General features: G+C 57.1%; 1 protein-coding gene across 3 annotated transcripts; it reads right to left on the reverse strand.

Annotated features, from left to right (window-relative positions):
- Positions 1 to 58: 58 nt before the first annotated feature.
- On the reverse strand, positions 59 to 18,747 carry RADIL (Rap associating with DIL domain). Of its 3 annotated transcripts, none has more exons than XM_015876805.2 (16): positions 18,670 to 18,747; positions 14,928 to 15,022; positions 12,677 to 13,229; positions 9,319 to 9,581; positions 7,715 to 8,374; positions 7,559 to 7,596; positions 6,784 to 6,944; positions 6,384 to 6,496; positions 5,728 to 5,965; positions 4,732 to 4,904; positions 4,504 to 4,654; positions 4,047 to 4,237; positions 3,383 to 3,761; positions 3,022 to 3,161; positions 2,536 to 2,675; positions 59 to 2,318 (listed from the first exon to the last, which is right to left on the reverse strand). In XM_015876805.2, exons 2-16 carry the CDS (start codon positions 14,961 to 14,963, stop codon positions 2,213 to 2,215), a joined length of 3,342 nt encoding a protein of 1,113 aa, XP_015732291.1. In that variant the 5' UTR covers positions 14,964 to 15,022; positions 18,670 to 18,747; the 3' UTR covers positions 59 to 2,212. The 3 variants fall into 3 exon arrangements, with proteins under 3 accessions (XP_015732291.1, XP_032303435.1, XP_032303436.1); XM_032447544.1 differs by having other exon boundaries at positions 2,536 to 2,678; XM_032447545.1 differs by lacking the exons at positions 12,677 to 13,229; positions 14,928 to 15,022; positions 18,670 to 18,747 and adding an exon at positions 9,784 to 10,570 and having other exon boundaries at positions 2,536 to 2,678.
- Positions 18,748 to 18,938: the final 191 nt, after the last annotated feature.

An 18,938-nucleotide genomic window follows, 5' to 3' on the forward strand; every position in this document is an offset into this window, starting at 1 on the left:
GTTCTTTTGTCTTACATTCTGAGATCTGAGGGACATCTAATAGACAGGAGCTTAGAGAGATTTATCAATCCAGTTTATTGTTGACACCACGAGCGTTTCTCATCTGCCCCCTGTCAAGCAGGTGCCATGCTGTGTTATTATCTGCACAAGAAGTTTATTATACATATCTGAGCTGTACAGTATAAACAAACAGAAAAGTAAATACATCCCACTCCTCCCAGGAGAAGCAAGCCCTCATGCACACTAGTAAATACTAGGGTTTGTTCACAATTTGATACCTCACTGCACTGTAACATAAAGCTCTGGGGCTGTACGGTGCCTCCAGGTGTGCCTAGAGAGTCAGGCCCCAGAGAGCAAAGGGTTTTGCTCTGGTGTGATTCAACTGGACAGAGTGCAGCTCCAATTCAGTCTAGTGCACAACAGGCCACCACAAAGCCCTGATTCCTGGGCAAAGAGAGAAGTGAGGAGTGCATGCAGTTTTCCTGAGGGCTCTGAGCAGCCCCTTTCCTGCTCTACAGAGCTCAGGAACCAGCTTCCTCCTGAGTCAAAGTCAAGTGAATCACCAGAGCGTCCCCAGGAGCCCTGAGCCTTTGCTCACCTGCCTGGTAGAGCTGAGTCAGTGGCTGAGTGACACACAGCTCCCAGTCCCTGCTGGAGGCTGGTGGGTACAATTGTGACCGAGCAGAAAAGCAAGGCACTAACTTGTCTCAGTGAAGGTTCTTTGTCCATCTTGCCTTAGAGAAAAGTCAGGCCAGACTGTGTTCAAATCCGGTGTGTGAAGTGTTTCTCCTGCATAGATGATTCTGACATCTTTCTCCTGCCAACTGCAAGACTGAGCCCAGAAAGCAAACTATAGCAGTGAAATATCTGAGATTTAATTAAGGCCAACCCTGTTAAGCATCCCCTTTTTAGCGTCACAATCCTCAGAGAGCTGTTGTTGTGAGATGCAATGGTAATATCTGATTTGCTGCCAGAGCTTAGGCCATGCTGCTGTAAGTGCAGGGCTTGATGCAGGGCTTCATGGCAGGCTGTTTTAATAAGGTTCGGCTAAACAAGATCTCAGTGTCTCTATATGCGGAAATCAGGTCGGGTTTATCCCTTTAATGTTGCTAAAAGCACACGGAACACTTAGAAGCTGTGCATGCAGGGACCAAGCAGTTGCAGGGTGGAACTGCCAGTGCAGCCCTGCCACACCGTGCTGCAGGGTCAAAGAACTGCTGCTGGGACTTTGAAGCCTGACTTTCTTCCTGTGCTGCATCCCATCACCTGGCAGCCCAGCAGCAGTAGCACCTCTGAGATGCTCTGAGCTGGGTGGGATACAGGGCAGACTTGCAATGGCCCCAAAGAGCTGGAGGGAGTGGACAGGACACGGTGCCAACACCTCCTGTATTGGGAAAGTGAACCTGGCTGCTCCAGAATGTCCCACTCTGCTGGGCCAGCTCTGGGGTCTGGGCTGGGCATCTGCCAGGGCTGTAGTGCCAGAGCCAGGCAATAAATCTGTGCAAGGATGAGAGCCCTATTCTGCAGGGCTCTGCCTCAGGGAACTGCTGGTGGTGTCAACCCTTGGCTAAAGCTGTGTCCCCTCCCACAGCAGGGCTGGGGGCAGTGAGATTGGAGCCCAGCAGCAGAAAGGCACCTGACAGTGGGTATGGCACCGGGGCTCCCAGCAAGGTGTCCTGCTTGGGATCCTGCTCTGGATGTTTGTGCTGCATTTACCACCCCAGAGCTGGGCACCTGCACCTGCCTCTATTCCAGCCCACCCTGCGGCTGTCAGGGCCTGGCTCTGCAACCTTGATATCCCAGTGCTGTCTTGAACCTGACCTGCAAATATGAAAGTTGAACAGGAGAACTGGAACGCCATCCTGAATGCCTGTGCCTGAGCAAGGAGGGCCATGCGAGGCCATCAGCTGGGGGGGACGAGGAGCTGCCCACAGCCTTCCTGCCCTCTGCCAGGAGCTGAAGGAACAGGGATGCTCCCGGGGTGTAGGTGCAGCTGTAAGGTGCAAGCTGTAAGGGGAGGCCGGGCAATGGATCAGGGGAGAAGCGTGCAGCACCCCAGTATGTCCTTCCATCCACTGCAGTGCAGGGCAAGGTGCTGGGAAGCAAATGGAGGGCAGCTGTGCAGTCCTGGCTCTCCCTCGTGCACCCTGGGCCTCATCAGTTTGGCCCTAACCAGAGCTGCTCCTGCAGACGGACCCTCATACCACGAGAGTTAAGAGGATGCAGAGCTGGAGATGATTTTTTTGGCTATTTCCATGTCTGATTTGGCAACCAGAAACCTCAGCTTCTTCCCTCCAGAGCGGATGAGATCCACAGCACTGCAGAGTGACAACAGGGAGAGGTGAGAGCTGCATCCTGAACCCACTCATCTCCACCTCCTTCATCCCCCCAGCGGCAGCAGCAGCCACACCGGGCTCATCTTCAGCTCTGAAACGTGCTCCTACGCTTTTTCTCCCCATTCCCTCTTCCATCCCACCCGAAGCAGCTGCCTTCCCCATCTCTGACATCCCAACCCCAGCAGGGGGTGTCACCCACCTTTGGTAATCGGCTCCGATGAGGCTGGTGCCGTTGACAGCCAGAATGCGGTCCCCTATGGCCAGCCGGCCGTCAGCCGCCGCGGGGCTGCCTTCAATCAGCGTGCGGATGTAGATGCCCGGGGAGCCCAGCGGTGTGTGCTGCTGGGAAGGAGGCAGTGAGCGAGCAGAAAGGACACGGGAAACATGTGCTCCCTCTCCGCTGCCCTGCTTGGCTTTGCCTTGCATTGCCAAGCACCAAAGGACGGAGGAAAGCCCTCACTTGTGTCATTTGCCTCCCCCCATTGGCTCCCTGCAGCTGCAGGCAGCTGTGTCGGGCATAGCAGGCAGCAACCCAGCAGCAGAGAGCTGCAAGAGATCACTCCAAGCCCCACTGCCCCCAGACAAAGCTGCTTAGCTCCATGCACAGCCATCAGCTCTGGTAATTAAGCGTTCCATGCCACACGCACCCCCACAGCTCCCGGCAGAGCCATTGCCGTGCACTCACCAAGCCATCGATCAGCCCCATCCCCAGCCCCAGCGCTCCCCTCTCCAGCTCCACCACGAAGACGTAGCAGAAGTCATCAGTGGCCGAGCTGCGGCTGGAGGACTCCGGTGTGGGGAAGTCGTAGGGGGTTGGCGAGCAGCCTGTCAGCAGGGAGAGCACCAGGTTACTGCTCCATCATCAGCTCTACCGAGGAATTCACACCAAAGCCAACCTGGGCTGCCCCTAGGGCTGCTTCCCTTCTGGAACAAGATGCTCTAGGTGCTCTCCCCATGCCCAAGGACTGAAAATCCCCACAAGAGCCATGTGCCACAAGAGCCACCCCCATTTCCGCACCCTTTCAGGCAGTATCAGCCCTCCGTACCTTCAGGGCTGCCACTTTTGGTGCTGTTTATCCCGTTCCTCCTCGGGTCCTGCAGTCCTTTGGTTGTGCCCTGCGGGGACTCGGGGCCGGCTGAGTCGAAGTTCAGGGGGGTGGTGGGTGGTGTCAGCAGGCAGGAGGGGGCCGGGGGGGCCGGGCCTCTGCCCAGCTGCAGCTGCTGGAGCTTCTCCTGGAGCTGCTGCTCACCGGTGGGGTGCTGCCGGGGGCACCCATTGGTGGTCGAGGTGAGCAGAGGGGCCTCATCTGCCTCCAGGTCAGTGCAGCCCCCAGGGGTGCAGCGTCCCGATGGGGGCACAGTGCTCCCCGGGGTCATAACTGGGCTTGGACTCACTTCCAGCACTTCTGGGATGGACGGCTCACTCTTAGAAAGGAGAAAAGTGCTCGGTGAGAACCTGGGTAGGCAGCTGTCACCCCATAGGTGCCCCCATCACCCTGCCATTGGAACCTGAGCAGTCTGTGTGCTGCTGGTGACTGTGAGCAACTCTTGGTGGGAAAAGACCTCTGAGATAACCGAGACCATCCCCACCATGACACCAAACCAACTCAGTGCCACATCCCCACGGCTCTGGGACACCTCCATGGACGGTGACCCCACCACTCCTTCTTCCAATACCTGATTGCTCCATCTGAGAAGAAATGTTCTGACCTTTGGAGGGACTGAGCACGGCCCCTCGCTGCCATGGGGGCTCTTGCTCTGCAGGCTCCAGAGGAAGTGGCGGATGTAGAGGAGGTGCCGGTAGATGTTGTCATCCAACGTCTCCACATCCAGGTCCACCTTGAAGCCTGCGCTGGGCAGGACGATGGGGGGGTGGTTGTCGAAGGATTCCAGCACTGTGTCTGCAGGGCACATACAGGGGGATGGCAGGGAAGCAGATCCTGCCCCCCAGCCACACTGTGCCTCCAAGCAGCATCATTTGGGCACACAGGAAGGGCCCCACACCCTCTGTGCACACTTGCATCCTTCATATCCTAATGCCATAAGACTATGGTTACACTGATAACCACAGCTACCTACAAGACCCCCGTGGTTTGAAGGGCGCTGCCCATTTAGTTGATCCATCAAACCTTATGGGTGACAGCAGCATGCAGGGCTGGGGGCTCACCAGGTAGGAAGGCAGCCGTGCTCTCCTCATCCCAGGGCTGCCATGCTGCCACGCTGCCCACCTCCATGGCCACCTGGCACTGGCTCAGCACCCGGTGCAGCTGCGCAGGGCTCAGCGCTGGGAACTCAGCTCTCAGGGTTGGCCACGTCATCTGGGCAAAGGGACAGCACAGGGTGAGAACACCATCCCATCACCCCCATCCCAAACCCAACGCAGTCAGCACCTCACCTGCAGCAGCTGGGAGCCGGGCATGGCCAGCAGGTTGGCCACGCTGGCCAGCTTAGCAAAGAACTGCTGGGAGAGCTGCTCAAAGCCGGCTCCACGCAGCCAGTCCAGCAGCAGCCGCACGCTGGCTCTCAGCTTCACACCTTGAGACCAATGGAAGCAGCCAAGAGAGGAGCCTGCAGGGCACAGCATGGGTTGGGCAATGGAATCCCCATGTTCAGCCAGAGAGCCTAGAGTAGGGCTATCCTACAGAACACATCCTGACTGATGTCCTCGCGTTAATGTCCCCAGTGGCTGTGACTCAGTGGCTGGACCTTGCCTGGCAGTAATAGCAGCTGGGGCTGCCATGCAGCAGGGCTGCTGTGATAATTAGGGCTAACGAGCGCCATCCTGCTCCTCAATTACAAGGCAGGGTCATTAGTGAGAAGCTCTCTCTGGAGTAAACTGAAAAAGGTTGGGGCTGGGATTGACAATGAGGATAGGGTTGGGATCAAGGATGGGTTTGGAGATGGGGATGCAGATACAGCTGGAGGTGATGACGAGTTTAGATTTGGGGATGAGGATGAGAATGGGGTTGAAGATGGGTTTGTGTTTGGGTGTGAGAATAAGAATGGGGTTGGAGCTGAATATGAGGTTGGGGATGGGAATGGGGTTGGGGTTAAATCCCTCCTGGAAATGGGAACCCTGTGGGAAGAGGCTGTGCCTGCTCTATGGGACAGCTGCTTGAAAACAGCTCAGTAAGAGTCTGGAAGCAAAAACCAAAGCCACAAAACATGACCCAAGCAGGATGCTGGGGATGGAGCACTTGGGAAAGCAAAAACATGGGCTCAGTAGCTGGGTTTGTACCTGGCATCCCCATACCAGCATGGGACCTGCCCACCTCCAGCTGCTCAAAGCCCCCACTCCCCAGGGGGCACTGGGAAGGGCTGGGGGGTCTCCAAAGGTCTGTGCCCAGCATCAGCCCAATGAGGAAGAACCAAGAGGAGGACGGGGACTGACCCTTATCCAGGAGCTGGTTGAAAAGCAGCGTGTTGGAGAAGAAGAAGAGGTAGGCGAACATCTGGGAGGTGATCTCAGGGTGCACCTCATACTGCCGGAGCAGGTCCAGTGCTGCCTGGTAGATGAGCACTACACGGCGCAGCTCCTCGGGTAGCGCTGGGGCTGCCCTCCAGCCCTCACGGCTCTCATTCTGGAAGGGGTTGCACTCCAGCAGGGCCGGCAGCGAGATGTACAGACACTGCAGGAAGCAGAAGGAGCTGAGTGCCTACTGCAGGACCCAGGTTTGTTTGCTTGTGCAGGAGCCTGGGTTGGAGAGCAGCACCTTACACCCATCCCTGCTGGGGCAGAGGGACGGGTGAGCACGGAGCATCCCTGCACACAGACGCCTTTCTCTGGCTGCACACTACATGCTCTGTTCACCGCCAGCCCTAGGGCTGCTTTCCACCATGCCCTGAATCGCAGCATTATGTTCTCCCCAACACCTCCTCCCAAGCAGGGAAGCACACCAAGGTCATCCAATACTTTTCCTGGGCTGTGCCCAAAAACGAGGCACTTCAGCCCCAAGGAAAACACCTCGGTGCTGCAGAAGCTGAACAACTCCTGCAGAGCTGCTGGGGATGCTCACGCTGGGGGTGGTGCCCCGGGGCACTGCGTACCTTGGAGATGTAATAGACACACTGCTGGAATGTGTACATGATCACCTCCTCCAGCACCGTCATCGCCTCCTCGCTGGCTGTGATGGTCGAGGAGAACAGAGACTCCTTGGAGCCTATAGGATGGAAGGGGAAATAGGGGAGCAAACCTGGCGGGGCCATCTGATGGCTGCAGGCACCAAAACAGCCCCAACCCTGCAGCTCACCGCACCCTGTGTTCCCTGGGGTGAGGTTACTGACTCTCCCAGGTTGACATCAGCAGTGTGACACCCCCAAACAGGATGAAATTAAATCTAGAAGCTTATTTCCTCCCTTTTTCCCTTTCATCTCAAGGGCACTGACCACTGCCTGCAGGCAGGGATCAGTTGAGGGGCCAGGGAGTGAGCAGCAGCCCCAGCACTACCTTTGACATCCATCTCCTCCTCCATGCTCTGGATGTAGGTGGGGGACTTCTGCTGGACGAAGTAGAGCACCTCAATGGCGTTGGACATCCAGAAGAGGATGTGCTGCAGGTCTGGCAGCAGATCAGCAATGGTGAAACAGGACAGGGCAGCGGGGTCCTGGCTGGGAGGGGTGGGGGACAGAACAGGCATTGCAGCATCACTGCTCATTGCAGGAGGATTTGGGGTGAAACCAACCCAAAAAGCAGCAGAGAGCTTTTGCATCCCACTGCTGAGCTTTAGGAAAGCCCTGTGCAAGCAGCAAGCTGGAGGCTCCTGCTCTACGGGATAGGTTTTGTTGGTACCATTTCTATGGGGGACCCCAATGATTGAGCCAATCCATCAGTGGGAATTGCTGCAGAGCAGATCTCCCCAACAAATCTGGGTCTGGTGGTTCAACTCAGCCTGCCCAGCGCTGGGCTGTCCCAAAATAAAGCAAAACAAATAGAAAGCAGCTGGGAGGTTTCTTAATGGCTGAACCATTTTTTCCTGCTGGGAGCTTGCCCTAAAGGGGACCTCAGTGCAAGCATCAATGGGTTCTCCAGATGTTGCTTTGGAGCCTGGAATTTGGGACTGGCAGTGGAGTCAGTGGCAAAATGAGGATAGACATAAATTCGTGGGATTTAGCAGGAAAATGCCGTGTGTAGCTGTGCTGACAGGCTGGGTGGGCACAGCTGGGAGGGAGAATTGGGCTGAATTCCCCCAGTTTGGGGGCAAAGAAAGGAGAGTGGCACTTACTGCTGGGATTGCTTCTCGGCCAGCTCCCGTGTGCGCTCCTGGGCAGGGAGAGAAGGAGAAAGCACAGATAGTGACTGTGGGCATTGCTGCACATGGGGAGCAGAGTGGGAGCCGAGGGGATCCCCATCGTCCCCACCCCCCCCAGTGCCAACTGACCCACACTGTCCTCTGGATCATTTTGGCCGCTTTGAGCAGCAGCTGCCCGAAGTCCCCAGGCTGGAAGCTGGTGGCCGAGTGCTGGATGCAGAGGCACAGCAGAAAGGCAGGTGTCAGCTTGTGGTCGTCCCCCCCCGGCTCGATCAGCGTCATGATGCGCCGCAGCAACAAATCCTCAACCTCCGGCTCAAACTCCAGCTGCAGCCTCCTGCGGGGAGCCCTGGGGCCGTCGGTGGGCTCAGGGCTCTGTCGGTTGGCATTAAGCCCCCCCTGCTCTTTTAGCAGGCTGCCGCATGTCCCACATACAGAGGGGCCCTCGGGGTGCAGGGCCCGCAGCCTCAGCAGGGTCTGTGCCGGCAGCGGTTGTGCCTTCATGGGGTCCTTGTAGAGCAGCAGGTAATAGAGCCCGAGGGACAGCAGGTCCCCGTGCCGCAGCTCAACAGTCCGAGTCACCGCAGAGAAGTTCACGGAGACGCCGGCACCGGCGATGGGCTCCAGCACCAACTTCTCCTCCGAGCGGTGCCACGATGCTCGCAGCCTCCTGATGGTGCAGTGCAGGGGTAGGATGTCCGGTGCTGAAAGGCTGATGCTGGGTTTGCTCGCCTGCGTCCTCTGGCCCACCGTGTGCTGCTCGCGGTTCAGCAGGTACACCAGGCTGTCCTGCGAGGGGGGAGCACAGTCAGTGGGGCCTGCAGCCCCCTGCCACCCCCACACCTGGCTTTGGTAGAACTACGGTTCCCTCTTCATTTTTTCCTTGCACAGATGGGGAGCTCATGCAGCACAAATAAGCGTGAGCAGTGCAGCCAGGACCTGTGTGCACCCCACTGCTCCTGCACCCAGATGTGCCAATGGGCAGAGCAGCGAACCCAACAAATAGGGCTGGTAAATGGGCACCATAACTCCAGGCTTGTAACAGATGGGGCTGCTCTGGGCAGAAGGAGCCCCCCCCCCCCAGCTGCAGCTGTGGGCAGATGGTGCCCCCCAAGCAGGTTGGGGGGGGCTGCCTCAGCCTGCCTGCACACCTGCAGCAGTGCACAGCAGTGCCTCAGTTTCCCCAGCTGCATTAGCACAGACAGGAGAGCTGCAGTGCTGGTGTCACATTGGGACAGAGCTGGAAATCTCGGATCAGCCAGATATTCCACCTGGACAAATCAACCAAAAGAGCCACCCCAGTCCTTTCCAGTTCTCCCAGTGCCTGCTGGGCAGGGGAGAGAGGAGGCTCCCAGACACGCCGTCTCGTTCCACCTCTCATTACATTTACCAGTACCGAGGCAGTCAGACGGGGACGGGGCAGCGCTCGGCACCATCCTTGCAGAACCGGCTCTGCACTGCACCGGGGCAGGGACGCTGCTGTGGGGCTTTTCTGAGGCGTCTCTCCTCCAGCCCTGCAGCCACATCCCCATCCTGAGCAGGACTGACTGCACACCCCAGCCCCACACAAACTCATTTTCCTAAGGATGCTTTTTCACCCCAACCCCGCCCCCCCCTCCCTTCCACCCGGCCATGCACAAAGCTCCCCATCCCCATTTGATTGCTTTAGGAGCAACCAAAAAGAAAAACCAAAAGGGAGGTTGGCGGGGCGGTGAGCGCTGCGCGGTGCTTACATGCTGCTGGCTGTAGCCCTGCAGAAGCAGGAGGTGCGGGGAGTGGTAGAGGGAATACCGCATGCTGCTCCCGCTCCGCTCCTCGGGGCCGCGCAGCGCGGGGCAGTGCCGCCGGAGCTCCTCGTCCCGAGGGCGGCTCAAGCTGCTCTCGCTGAGGCTGCGCCGCAAGGCCGGGGGGGTGCCGAGCCTCTTAGCGCCCGCCAGCACCCGCATGGCCCCCCGAGCCCGGTGCCGCTGCAGCTTCCGAGCTTGGGCGTTGATGCCTGCGGGGGAAGAGATGCGCTGCGCTCAGCTCCGCTGCTGGAACGGCTGCATCCCGCAGCACCATTGCGGTGGGGAAAGGAGGCAGCGCCGGAGCGCACCCCCATCCTCCCGAGTGATGTACCCCGAGAGAGGGGAGTTTTGTGACCCCTCCATAGCAAAAAGAGGGACCCGCAGCCCGAACCCCCCCCCGTCCCCACTGACCGCGGGGCAGCCGGGGAGCTCCGTGTCCACAGCATCCCCTGCGCTGCCGGAGGAAAGAGGGGCTGGAGAGAAAACAAGCTGAATTTTAAGGGGGGGGAGAAGAAAAAAAAAAAGAGAGAGAGAGAAAAAAATCAAAAAGAAAAACCCCGGAAAAAGAAGAGCCTGGATGCTGCCCACTGGCAGCGAGCGGGGCTGAGAGCAACCCCCAGACTCCAAGGAAGGTGTCAGGGAGCTGCGAGCCGCAGAGCCGCCGCAGGACCCTGCGCTCAGCACCTTCCCCCGAGCAGCGCTGGCTGCGAGACGGATGGGATTTGAGCGAATGAGCAAAGAGCCCTAAGGCAGCAGCGTCCCCAAACCGAGAGCGGGGGTTCCTATGGGACCCCCCCGTGCTGCCAGCCTGGCTCTGGCTCTGCAGCAGCGATAGGATGAAGTTGTAGGGTCGTACCTCTGCATTACAGAATGGCAGAATGGAGGGCTTGGGGAAAGCCAGAGGGATTTGGAGACGGCAATGCACAGAGCCTGGGGCTGCTTAAAGGGACACACAGTAAGCCAGAGACTAAAAACAAACCTGTCATCTGCCTTATTTGGTGAGGAACGGGCTGCCGGCACCGAAATACATTTCTGTGTTTGTTTGTTTTAAACCGAGCACTCCTTTGGTGGGAAAACGATATGGATGGGGAGGAGGGGGAGGAGAAAATAGCACCCGGTGTTGGCATGTTGTGGGATTAGGGCACAGCACTGGCCCACAGCCATTGCCAAGAGGGGGACAGACCCTCCCCACGCCCCCTTTAAAAGGCAGTGGGGTCCATCACACTGCACTGCAGATGTGAAATGCGGGGATGCAGAGCTCAGAGGGTTCCCCCTTGTCACCCCACTGCCTGGCCCCAGACAGGAACATGGGGCAACCCTGGTGCAGCTCCTCCCCCCAGGAGGCTCAGAGTCCCCCCACTATCACTGCTCCTTTATCTGAAGGCAGTCAGTACTGTGTTTGCTTTGCGTAGGAAACCCATGGAGGAAAAAGCTGTGTTTTCACTGCCCACAGAGCCCCCATCACCGGCTGCCCCCAACCCTGGAGCTGCACTGGAAAGATAAACAGTTCTTTTCCTGAACGAAACAAAGCTCATCCATTAGCCAAGGTACACCTCCAGCCCTACGGCTGTGCCTTCTCCTTTCTGATGGTTACTGCATAGGAGATGCTCCCTGGCTGCAGCTGTGCCAAGGGGGACCTTGATGGTACCCAACAGAGCGTGATGGGGGGGAAGAGGCTTCATTCCCATGGTTTGCACAGCGTGCACGTGGTTTGGTTTGTGGCTTTGCAGGGAAGTCCCACCAGCACAGGGCACAGCATGCAATGGGGTATCTGGGGGGAGCTGAATGCATGCCTACTTTGTGGTGCTCTGCCCCCCAGCTGCCCCATATTGCTCCTCTAAAGGTGCAGGGCTGAGCAAAGCCTTGTTTCCCACAGAGCTTCTCCACCTGCATTGCTGAGGAGCAGTGCCAGCAGCGCACACCTCCCTCCCCCCTGGGAAGCAGCTAATAAACTAATTAGGATAATGGGTAACCGAGCAGATAAAACTCTTAAGCCATTTGCTAACAGGCCACCAGTGGGTGTGGGGCCTTTCCCCTGGCTCAGCAGCAGTGTCCCATTGTGATGCCCTGAGTGAAAGCAGTTCCATACAGGTATATCCCTGTGGCTCCCACTCAGCCCCACTCTGCTTTCCTCCCAGGCAGCCTCCAGCCCCACCTCCCTTTAGTTTTGCACAGAAGCCACATTTTCCACTCCAGCTCCCTGCTGCCCCAGGCACACAGCTGACGCTCAGCTCATGGTAAGGGGACATACGGGTGGTGGCAGGGTGACCCTGTTGGTATCACTCACAGTCCCCACCACTCCAGGAGCTGCATTTCTCTTTGAGGTGCTGCTGAAGAGAGGGGAGCAGATGCTTTGTGTCCTCAGGCCAGCACCACCAGCACAGGGTGGGGAGGCTGGGGACAGGCCCAGCTGAATGGGGCAGCAGCAGAAGTGAGGTTTTAGCAGTACATCTGTCAAGCAGATAGCACAGATAACTGTGGCTGGGGGTCTTTGTCTCAGTAAAGCCTGTCTGGCTGCAGAAAAGGATTTAAAAAGATAAAAACATGAGAAATGAGGGCAGTGCCCTCCCCACAGTGCCTGGGTTGAGGTGTGAGTGCTGCTGCCCCTGTCCCAGCTGGGGACAATGGCTGGTGTCACCTGGAGCTGATGTCACCTCGGGCTCATGCCGGCAGCCTCTGAAGAGCAGTGGCACAGCTCTCCCACCACGTGCAGCCACATCTGACTGTGAGTTTAGCACTTAGGTCTTGCCCTGTTTTCTATTTAAAAACTGTTTTTTTTATTTTCTTTCTTTAGAGCCAGGGCTCTTGCAAAGCACTGAGCATTGCACTGATCCCCACTGCAGAATGAGAGGGGCACCCACCTCTGTGCCTCATCCCTGACCCTACAGCACCGCAGCAGCTCCTTGCACCTGCAAGGATGAGGAGTGACGGCCTCAAGCTGTGCCAGGGGATGCTCAGGTTGGATATTAGGGAAGTTTCTTCTTCCAAAGAGCAATCAGGCACTGGCATTTCTGTCTGGGGAGTGGTGGGGTCACTGTTCCTGGTTGTGTTCCAGAGCCACTGAGATGTGGCACTGAGGGATGTGGTTTGGTGTCATGCTGGGATGGGTTGGGGTTGGTGATCTTGAAGATCTTTTCCAGCCTTAACGATTCCATGCCACAAGTTGACATCTGCAAGATCATTGCCCAGCTGGAGTCCCAAATTCCCCATGGAGCACCAAGCACCTAAGAGCACTGCAACCACAATACAGCTCCTGACTCCACCACCACCCCAACACAAACACCCCAAAGCTGCAGCCCCTGACCTGCAGTGGTGGTGTCCACATCCTTGGCTGCCATCTCCTCCACCTCCGCCCGCCGCCGCAGCTCCAACCGCCTTGAGAATCCCTCCCGGGGCTTCCACAGGTCCTGGATGAGCAGCGGCTTCTCATGGTCCCCAAGAACCCTCAGCCCCTCCGTCTGCCACCGCTTCTCGGGTCCCTCAAACCTCCCGATGACATCACACAGTGCGTATTGCCTGGAATTCAGCTGGCTCAGCCCATAGCGCTCCAAAGCCTCCTTCACCAGCTCCAGCGCCCCCGAGCTGCCCGTGGCCAGCACACTCTTGTAGTTGGTGCCTGCACAGATGTTGCCTCCAAAAATCTTCAGGATGCCGGGGGCTGAAAGTTGAGTGGAGAGCTCAGCTGGGTCATCCCCATCTGGGAAGGCAGAAGTGGAGCTGCGATCCTTGTAGCTCAGTGTCCGGTACAAGACCTGGGAGAAGAGGCGGCTCTGACGCTTCAGCCGGCTCTTGGATGGCGGAGCCATGGTGGAAGAGGACCCATAGAACATGGTGTGGGATGTCGTCAAGGGCAGCAGCTGGGAATGGGGATAGGGAGAGATCAGGGGTGAGCCACCCGCAAGGGATGGAGACGAGCTGTGCAGGTGATGCTGCAGTTTCCAGGGGCAGCAGCACGGGATGGAGGTACCCCCAATGCAGCCCAGCAGTCAGCTCGTCTGCACCACACAGACACCGCAGCATGGATTTGTCCCAGGGAGGTTAATTTCTTCGGTGTGCATTGTGAGGTCCCTCCTGCCTAAGCACACACTGGGAGGATAGCAGAGCCCAGCAGCAAAGTGGGACCCGCAGAGCCCAGCCTGGGTGGGAGCCAGAGCTTCGGAGCCACTTTCTCTAACGAGTTTGTGGAGCAATCCCATTTTTTAGAGGTGAAACAGAAAGCTTGAGTGCAAATTGAATTACTCTGAGGTTGCTGCTAAATGCTTCTGCTCACTGAGAGGCACAGGGTGAAAACAGGCTCTAATTGGCCTTTCTATAAACGTCCTTGCTCCGGCAAATCCTGCTGCTGTTTTGCAGAGGATGTTAAAGCACACGGCAGCATCGCCAAGCAGGGCCTGAAATGTGCGTTTGTTGTCCACCTCCACTGGAAAAAGCACATGGCCAGGGATGTGGGTGGCTCTGTGTGTGCTCAGCAAGACCCAACCCGGTGCAGCCCTAGCACTATCAGCAGCGCTGCCAACCCTGGACGGCCTCCACGCTGCCATCTAATTTGGGAAGAAAAAGCATCCCTGCTGCTAATGTAAGAGGTCACCTTCTCCCTGGGAACAGCCTCGCTGCTGCGCACAAAGGATTTCTGCAGGGCAGGGATCTCCCGGGGCCAGGAGAGCCTGGAGTGCTGCAGATGGGTAAACTGAGGCACCAGTGAGTGCCACGGCTGCAGGATGAGCCTGCGAAGCTGCTGCACCCCTGATCACCTCTCTCACCCCAGGGACACCTTAGTGTCGTTGGGACTTCACAACCCTCTGGCCCCAAAACCTTTGCTGGGTCTGGGGAGGCAGCTCCTGCTCCCCCCTTCCAATTGGGAAAACTAAGCAGGGACAGGGCTGGAGCTGCAGCTCCTTTGTGTCAGGGGCTGCTCCTGCCTGGGCTGCCCCTTCATGTCAATGTGTGACACCCCTGGGGCACTGGGGCAGATCCCACCTGGGAGCAGGACAGCTGGGACCCCAACTGCTGCATGCAGGAACTGCTGCGAGTGAGGATGCAGGAGATAAAGCTTTGCCACTGAGCCACTGGGTCAGGTGGTCAGATTTAATCTTCTCTGTCCTGCACTACCCACTGCACAGAGGGAAAACCTTGCAACATCTGCTGCCGTGAGGTCACTCCTCCATGCCCACGCGGCAGGCAGGTCCCTGCCTCTTTCAATTTGGTATTTATAGCACTGCTATTTTCCTTCTCTATCAGACACAGCACCTGCAGAGAGCAGGGGCAGAGCCTTTTCACAGAGCAAGGGCTTGGAAAAACACAAAGCTCAGGCTGAGACCAACCCCTCGGGTTCTCATCTGCAGTGAGGTGAGCCCATCAGGACCAGCCCACCTGCACAACCCCTGCCTGCCCCCAGACTGGGGTGACTGCACATCTCCCTGCTTTCATGGGACATCACACCCAAACCAGCTCATTCTGTGCTCTTTCTGCAGTGCTGTGACAAACATCTTTAGTATTTACATGGTCCTTCCACCAAGCAGACATCTCGGTGGTCCTGCTCCTCCTGCTGCCCATACCTTGCCATCCTTCTCACGGGCTCGCTGTCCTTCCATCCGTCCTCCTCCTCAGCGTGAGCCTCCCCCCAGCACACATGGTCCCAGCACACATCTGCCTGTAGGAAGAAGAGGAGGAGAGGTCATGGGCTGCTCGGAGACACTGCAGTGCCCCCTTCTGCTCTGGGGGCTCAGAGATGCCATGCACCACGGTGACGTGCAGCACTGCTGACCCACCCACAGTCCTAACAGTTTTATTCCTCCTTCCTTCAAAGCAACTCATGCTGCAGGTGAGGTCTGCTGGACCTGTGCAGGAAGGATGCAGCGCCCATAGTGGGGCAGATATCCATCACCCATGGGTGGGACATTCCAGCCCAGCTTCAAGCTCAGGATCCATCTCAGCAGGAGGAGAGCTGGAGGAAACCCAGGCATGGACAGCAAAGAGGGCAGGGAGAGGAGAGTGAAAGGAAGAGAAATGAGATCAGAAAGGGAAAGTGGAGATGGAGGTTACAGACTTGCTGCTGATCTCAACTGCTTTCCCCAAGCCTGTGCCTTCCTGGAGACACCCATGGGTACACAATGGGTCCTGCAGCCACAGCCCAATCGTTTGCCCATCAGGATTTATTTCTCCTGAACCTTGGTGTGTTTTGCTGAAGATTGAGGAGTGCCACCAAGCAACATCCCCTCACTTAGTGCAGATCTGCAGGAGTGGGACCAGCAGGAACCAAACATGTAAGGGAGAAGCTGCACCTGCAGCGTGATTTCATGGGCATTACTGGGATGAGGCAGCAGGGCATGAGACAGAAAAGAGCCCGTAGCAATTAAAGGCTAAATCAACACCCCATTAAATCCCCTGGCCAGGGGCTGGGAGTGGGCTCAACTCAACCCATCACTAGGTATGGTAGAGCCCTCTGCCAGGTGCTGGTTGGGATGCACAACACCAAGAGAGCCTGGGCACCCCCCCACACCTCCCTCTGCTGCTGTGATTAATCACTCCCGCTGCTTAAATATTTATGCCTTCTTTGCAGTGTCTGGCTGCCAGACATTGATTCTTGTCATGCTTTGCTCCGTGCAATTAATGAGCTGTTGGCTACCACCTATCTTCTCCCCTGCAAGAGTATTTGGATGCTTTAATTGAGCCCCATCCACCCTGAATTGATGAGAAATGGGCAGATCAGGGGTTGTTCTCTTCCCTGGCTGAAGGGTCCTTTCTGCAGCCCAACCCCAGCCAGATGTAGGAGCTCCTTTTGGCTGCTGTCAGCTAAAATCCAGGTCTGACAGTGCCACGCCATGGGTCTAGGACTGGTCCCTTCCAACCAAAGCCTTTCTATGATGAAATACAACGTATTCTTACAACAAATGACCTTTCCATTTGCTTTTCCAGTGCAAAATCATCATTAATGTGAAAACTCCCAGTTCTCCGGCACAGAAAGGCAGGCAGAAACACGGCCCCAGCAGCTCCTGCAGGACACGGGCTGTGCTCACCCCAAACACGTCAGGGACAGGAAAACACTCAAAGCTCCTCTTGTTATTTTTGGGAGCAGAAAGATTTCCCTTTCCCAGCTGGCCGTCATTGGGATGCATTTTGTTTGCCCAGCTTTGTCCAAGCCATGAGCACTGTGCTCTGTGTGAGCTGTAGGTTTCCCAAAAAGCATTTCTATCTCCTCCCAAACAAGTGATCAAAGCACCAAAATGCTGAGGCAGGGTGGTAGGCAGCAATGCCCAGCAGTGAGATCTGCTCTGATAACCGCCTTCCAAACAGATCGGGTATATTCCATGTGGGCTTTCTTGGTGCTGGGTAATGCCACCCGTAAATACCGGACTGGAGTGATTTTTTTAATACCACAGAGCATGGATTTTTGCAGGAGTGTCACCTCACCTAACTCTAACCCCTCACAAAGCCATTCTACAAGGGAGATGGCACTCTGCACATCAGGGGGTGGAACCACTTCTGCTATTTTCCACCCACCACGTCGGTGGCAGGAATGTCTTCCTGGTGCTGAGGTCTTTAATCAGCCCAGGCCCAAACTGGATCCCTCCTCCCACCCAGAGGATGGGATTGGGCCCACCAACCTGTAGCCACCAGGTCACCATCGCTGTTACAGCACTTGGTTGCTATTACAGCGACATCCCCAGGGCTGGTCCCAGCTCAGCTCTGCACAGCAGTGCCCACGTGTGCACATCACAGATGGACAACGAAGTTCCAGCAGTGACCATCCCAGAAAGGTTATTTGCACAGAGCCCTGTTTGAAAAGTTTCCCTCTTTTTAAATATTTTGTTTGTTTTCTAATGGAAACTACACAGACTCGCAGCTTTAGTGCAGCAGCAACGGCTGCAGCCTGGATGCTGTGGGGAGGGAGAGGCCGCCCCGTCACTGCAATGTGGAACAAATTAGAACTCAGAGAGCAGAGGAAATGAGAACAGCCCGGTGCTGGCGCACTCAGCCTGGCTGCAAACCTCTGCAGATCCCCTCCCTGCAGCCCAGCACCGCTGCCCACACCCTCCATGGAGAATCCCTGCACCCCCTCTCCAAAAGGCAGAACCCAACCTCTGCTTTGCAGCACGTCTCGTTATTGTGTGAGTTTTTATCTGTCTAATCTGGGGCCAGGCTGGTAATGTCAGCTCCAACCCACTGCTGTTCTGAGCCGGATCAATGTGGGTAAACTCCTTATGGTGTTATTATTAGCAGCACCACTCCACGATGGCACCCAGAGCCCAACCCAGGGCTGCCCCAATGGGACAGCTGACAGCCTACCGTTCCTAAAGGCAACAACAGCTTCACAACCAGATTACAATGACTTGGGACCTACAAAGGAGGAGGCAGCTCCCTTTTTTCCCTTGCTTTTTATTTTTACCCTCCTTTTGTAGGGTCTTTTGAGCCAACATGCTCCAGCTCTCCGGTACCAAGTCCCAGTGACCGCCTTCTGCCTGTGCAGCTCTATTCACACTCACATCCAAAAAACATTTCACAAAGAGAGTTTGCTTTCCACTGCCTTCTGAGCTGCCGAGTCGCAGCAGGCAGCCTAATTATGAGACCTTAGCAATATATTTTTTTTTCTAGTGATAATTAACTGATCCTGGAGAGCACAGAAAATAAGCACTTCCCCAGCAAGTAGAAACCTCCCCTGAGTTTTCTCTGCTAAAGTTATAACTCAGCAAGAAACCTCTCCAGCCTGCTGCGAAGCGCAGTGTCCCCAGACTCTCTGCCAAGGCTTTGGGTTGCCATCACGGTGCCAAGCAGCTGCGTGCAGGCACAATAATGTGCGTGCAACACCAACGAGCACAACCCCAACGGGGGCAGAATCCCTAAGGTGGTGAAGGGGGAAAGCTCCAAAGGGGAGGGCAGAGGTTGGATCTCACCGGGCAGACAGTGGGACAGAGGGCTCAAGGAGCAGAAGGGTCCCATAGGGTGTGTATTAGGATGAGGGTGCCCAGGTGCTGTGCCCCCTGGTGCAGCCCTCTCGTGCCCGGCGCGGCTCGCGGGGCAGGTTTGGTCTCCAGTGGCAACCAGACAAGCCTAGACTCTCGCCTGCCCTCCTCTCCCGAACACGGCATCTAAACGGCCCCATCTCAACGGTGTCCCGGCGGCTCCATCCCGGAGACAGCAGCGGGGACAAGCGAGGGGTCCGCGTCTGGGCGGAGGGACAGGGGTCCCGGCGATGCTAAACCTCCCACTCCACAAACACTGATGAAATAAATGACAAATAATGATCGTAAAGAAGCAAGACGCCCCTCTGTCCCGCTGCCCCCCGCGGAAGGTACTCACCCGGCGCAGCCCCGGCGGTGCGGTGCGGCGCGTGCGGGGCCGGGGCGGAGCGGAACGGAACGGAGCGGCCCCTCGGCGCCACCCCGCGGCCTCCGCTGCCCCAACAACGCCCCGAGCAGCGTCCCCGGGCGGGTGGGGTGATGGGGTCGGGCTTGGGGACAAGTTCGGCGGCGTCACAGCCCCAGGGGAGCGTGGGGACAGCGGGGCGATGCGATGGAGAGGGCAGCGTGTGGGTGCGCGGGGCCACTGCTGGACGTGGATGGGGCCGG

The sequence above is a fragment of the Coturnix japonica genome, chromosome 14, assembly GCF_001577835.2.
Source record: "Coturnix japonica isolate 7356 chromosome 14, Coturnix japonica 2.1, whole genome shotgun sequence".
Taxonomy (NCBI): domain Eukaryota; kingdom Metazoa; phylum Chordata; class Aves; order Galliformes; family Phasianidae; genus Coturnix; species Coturnix japonica.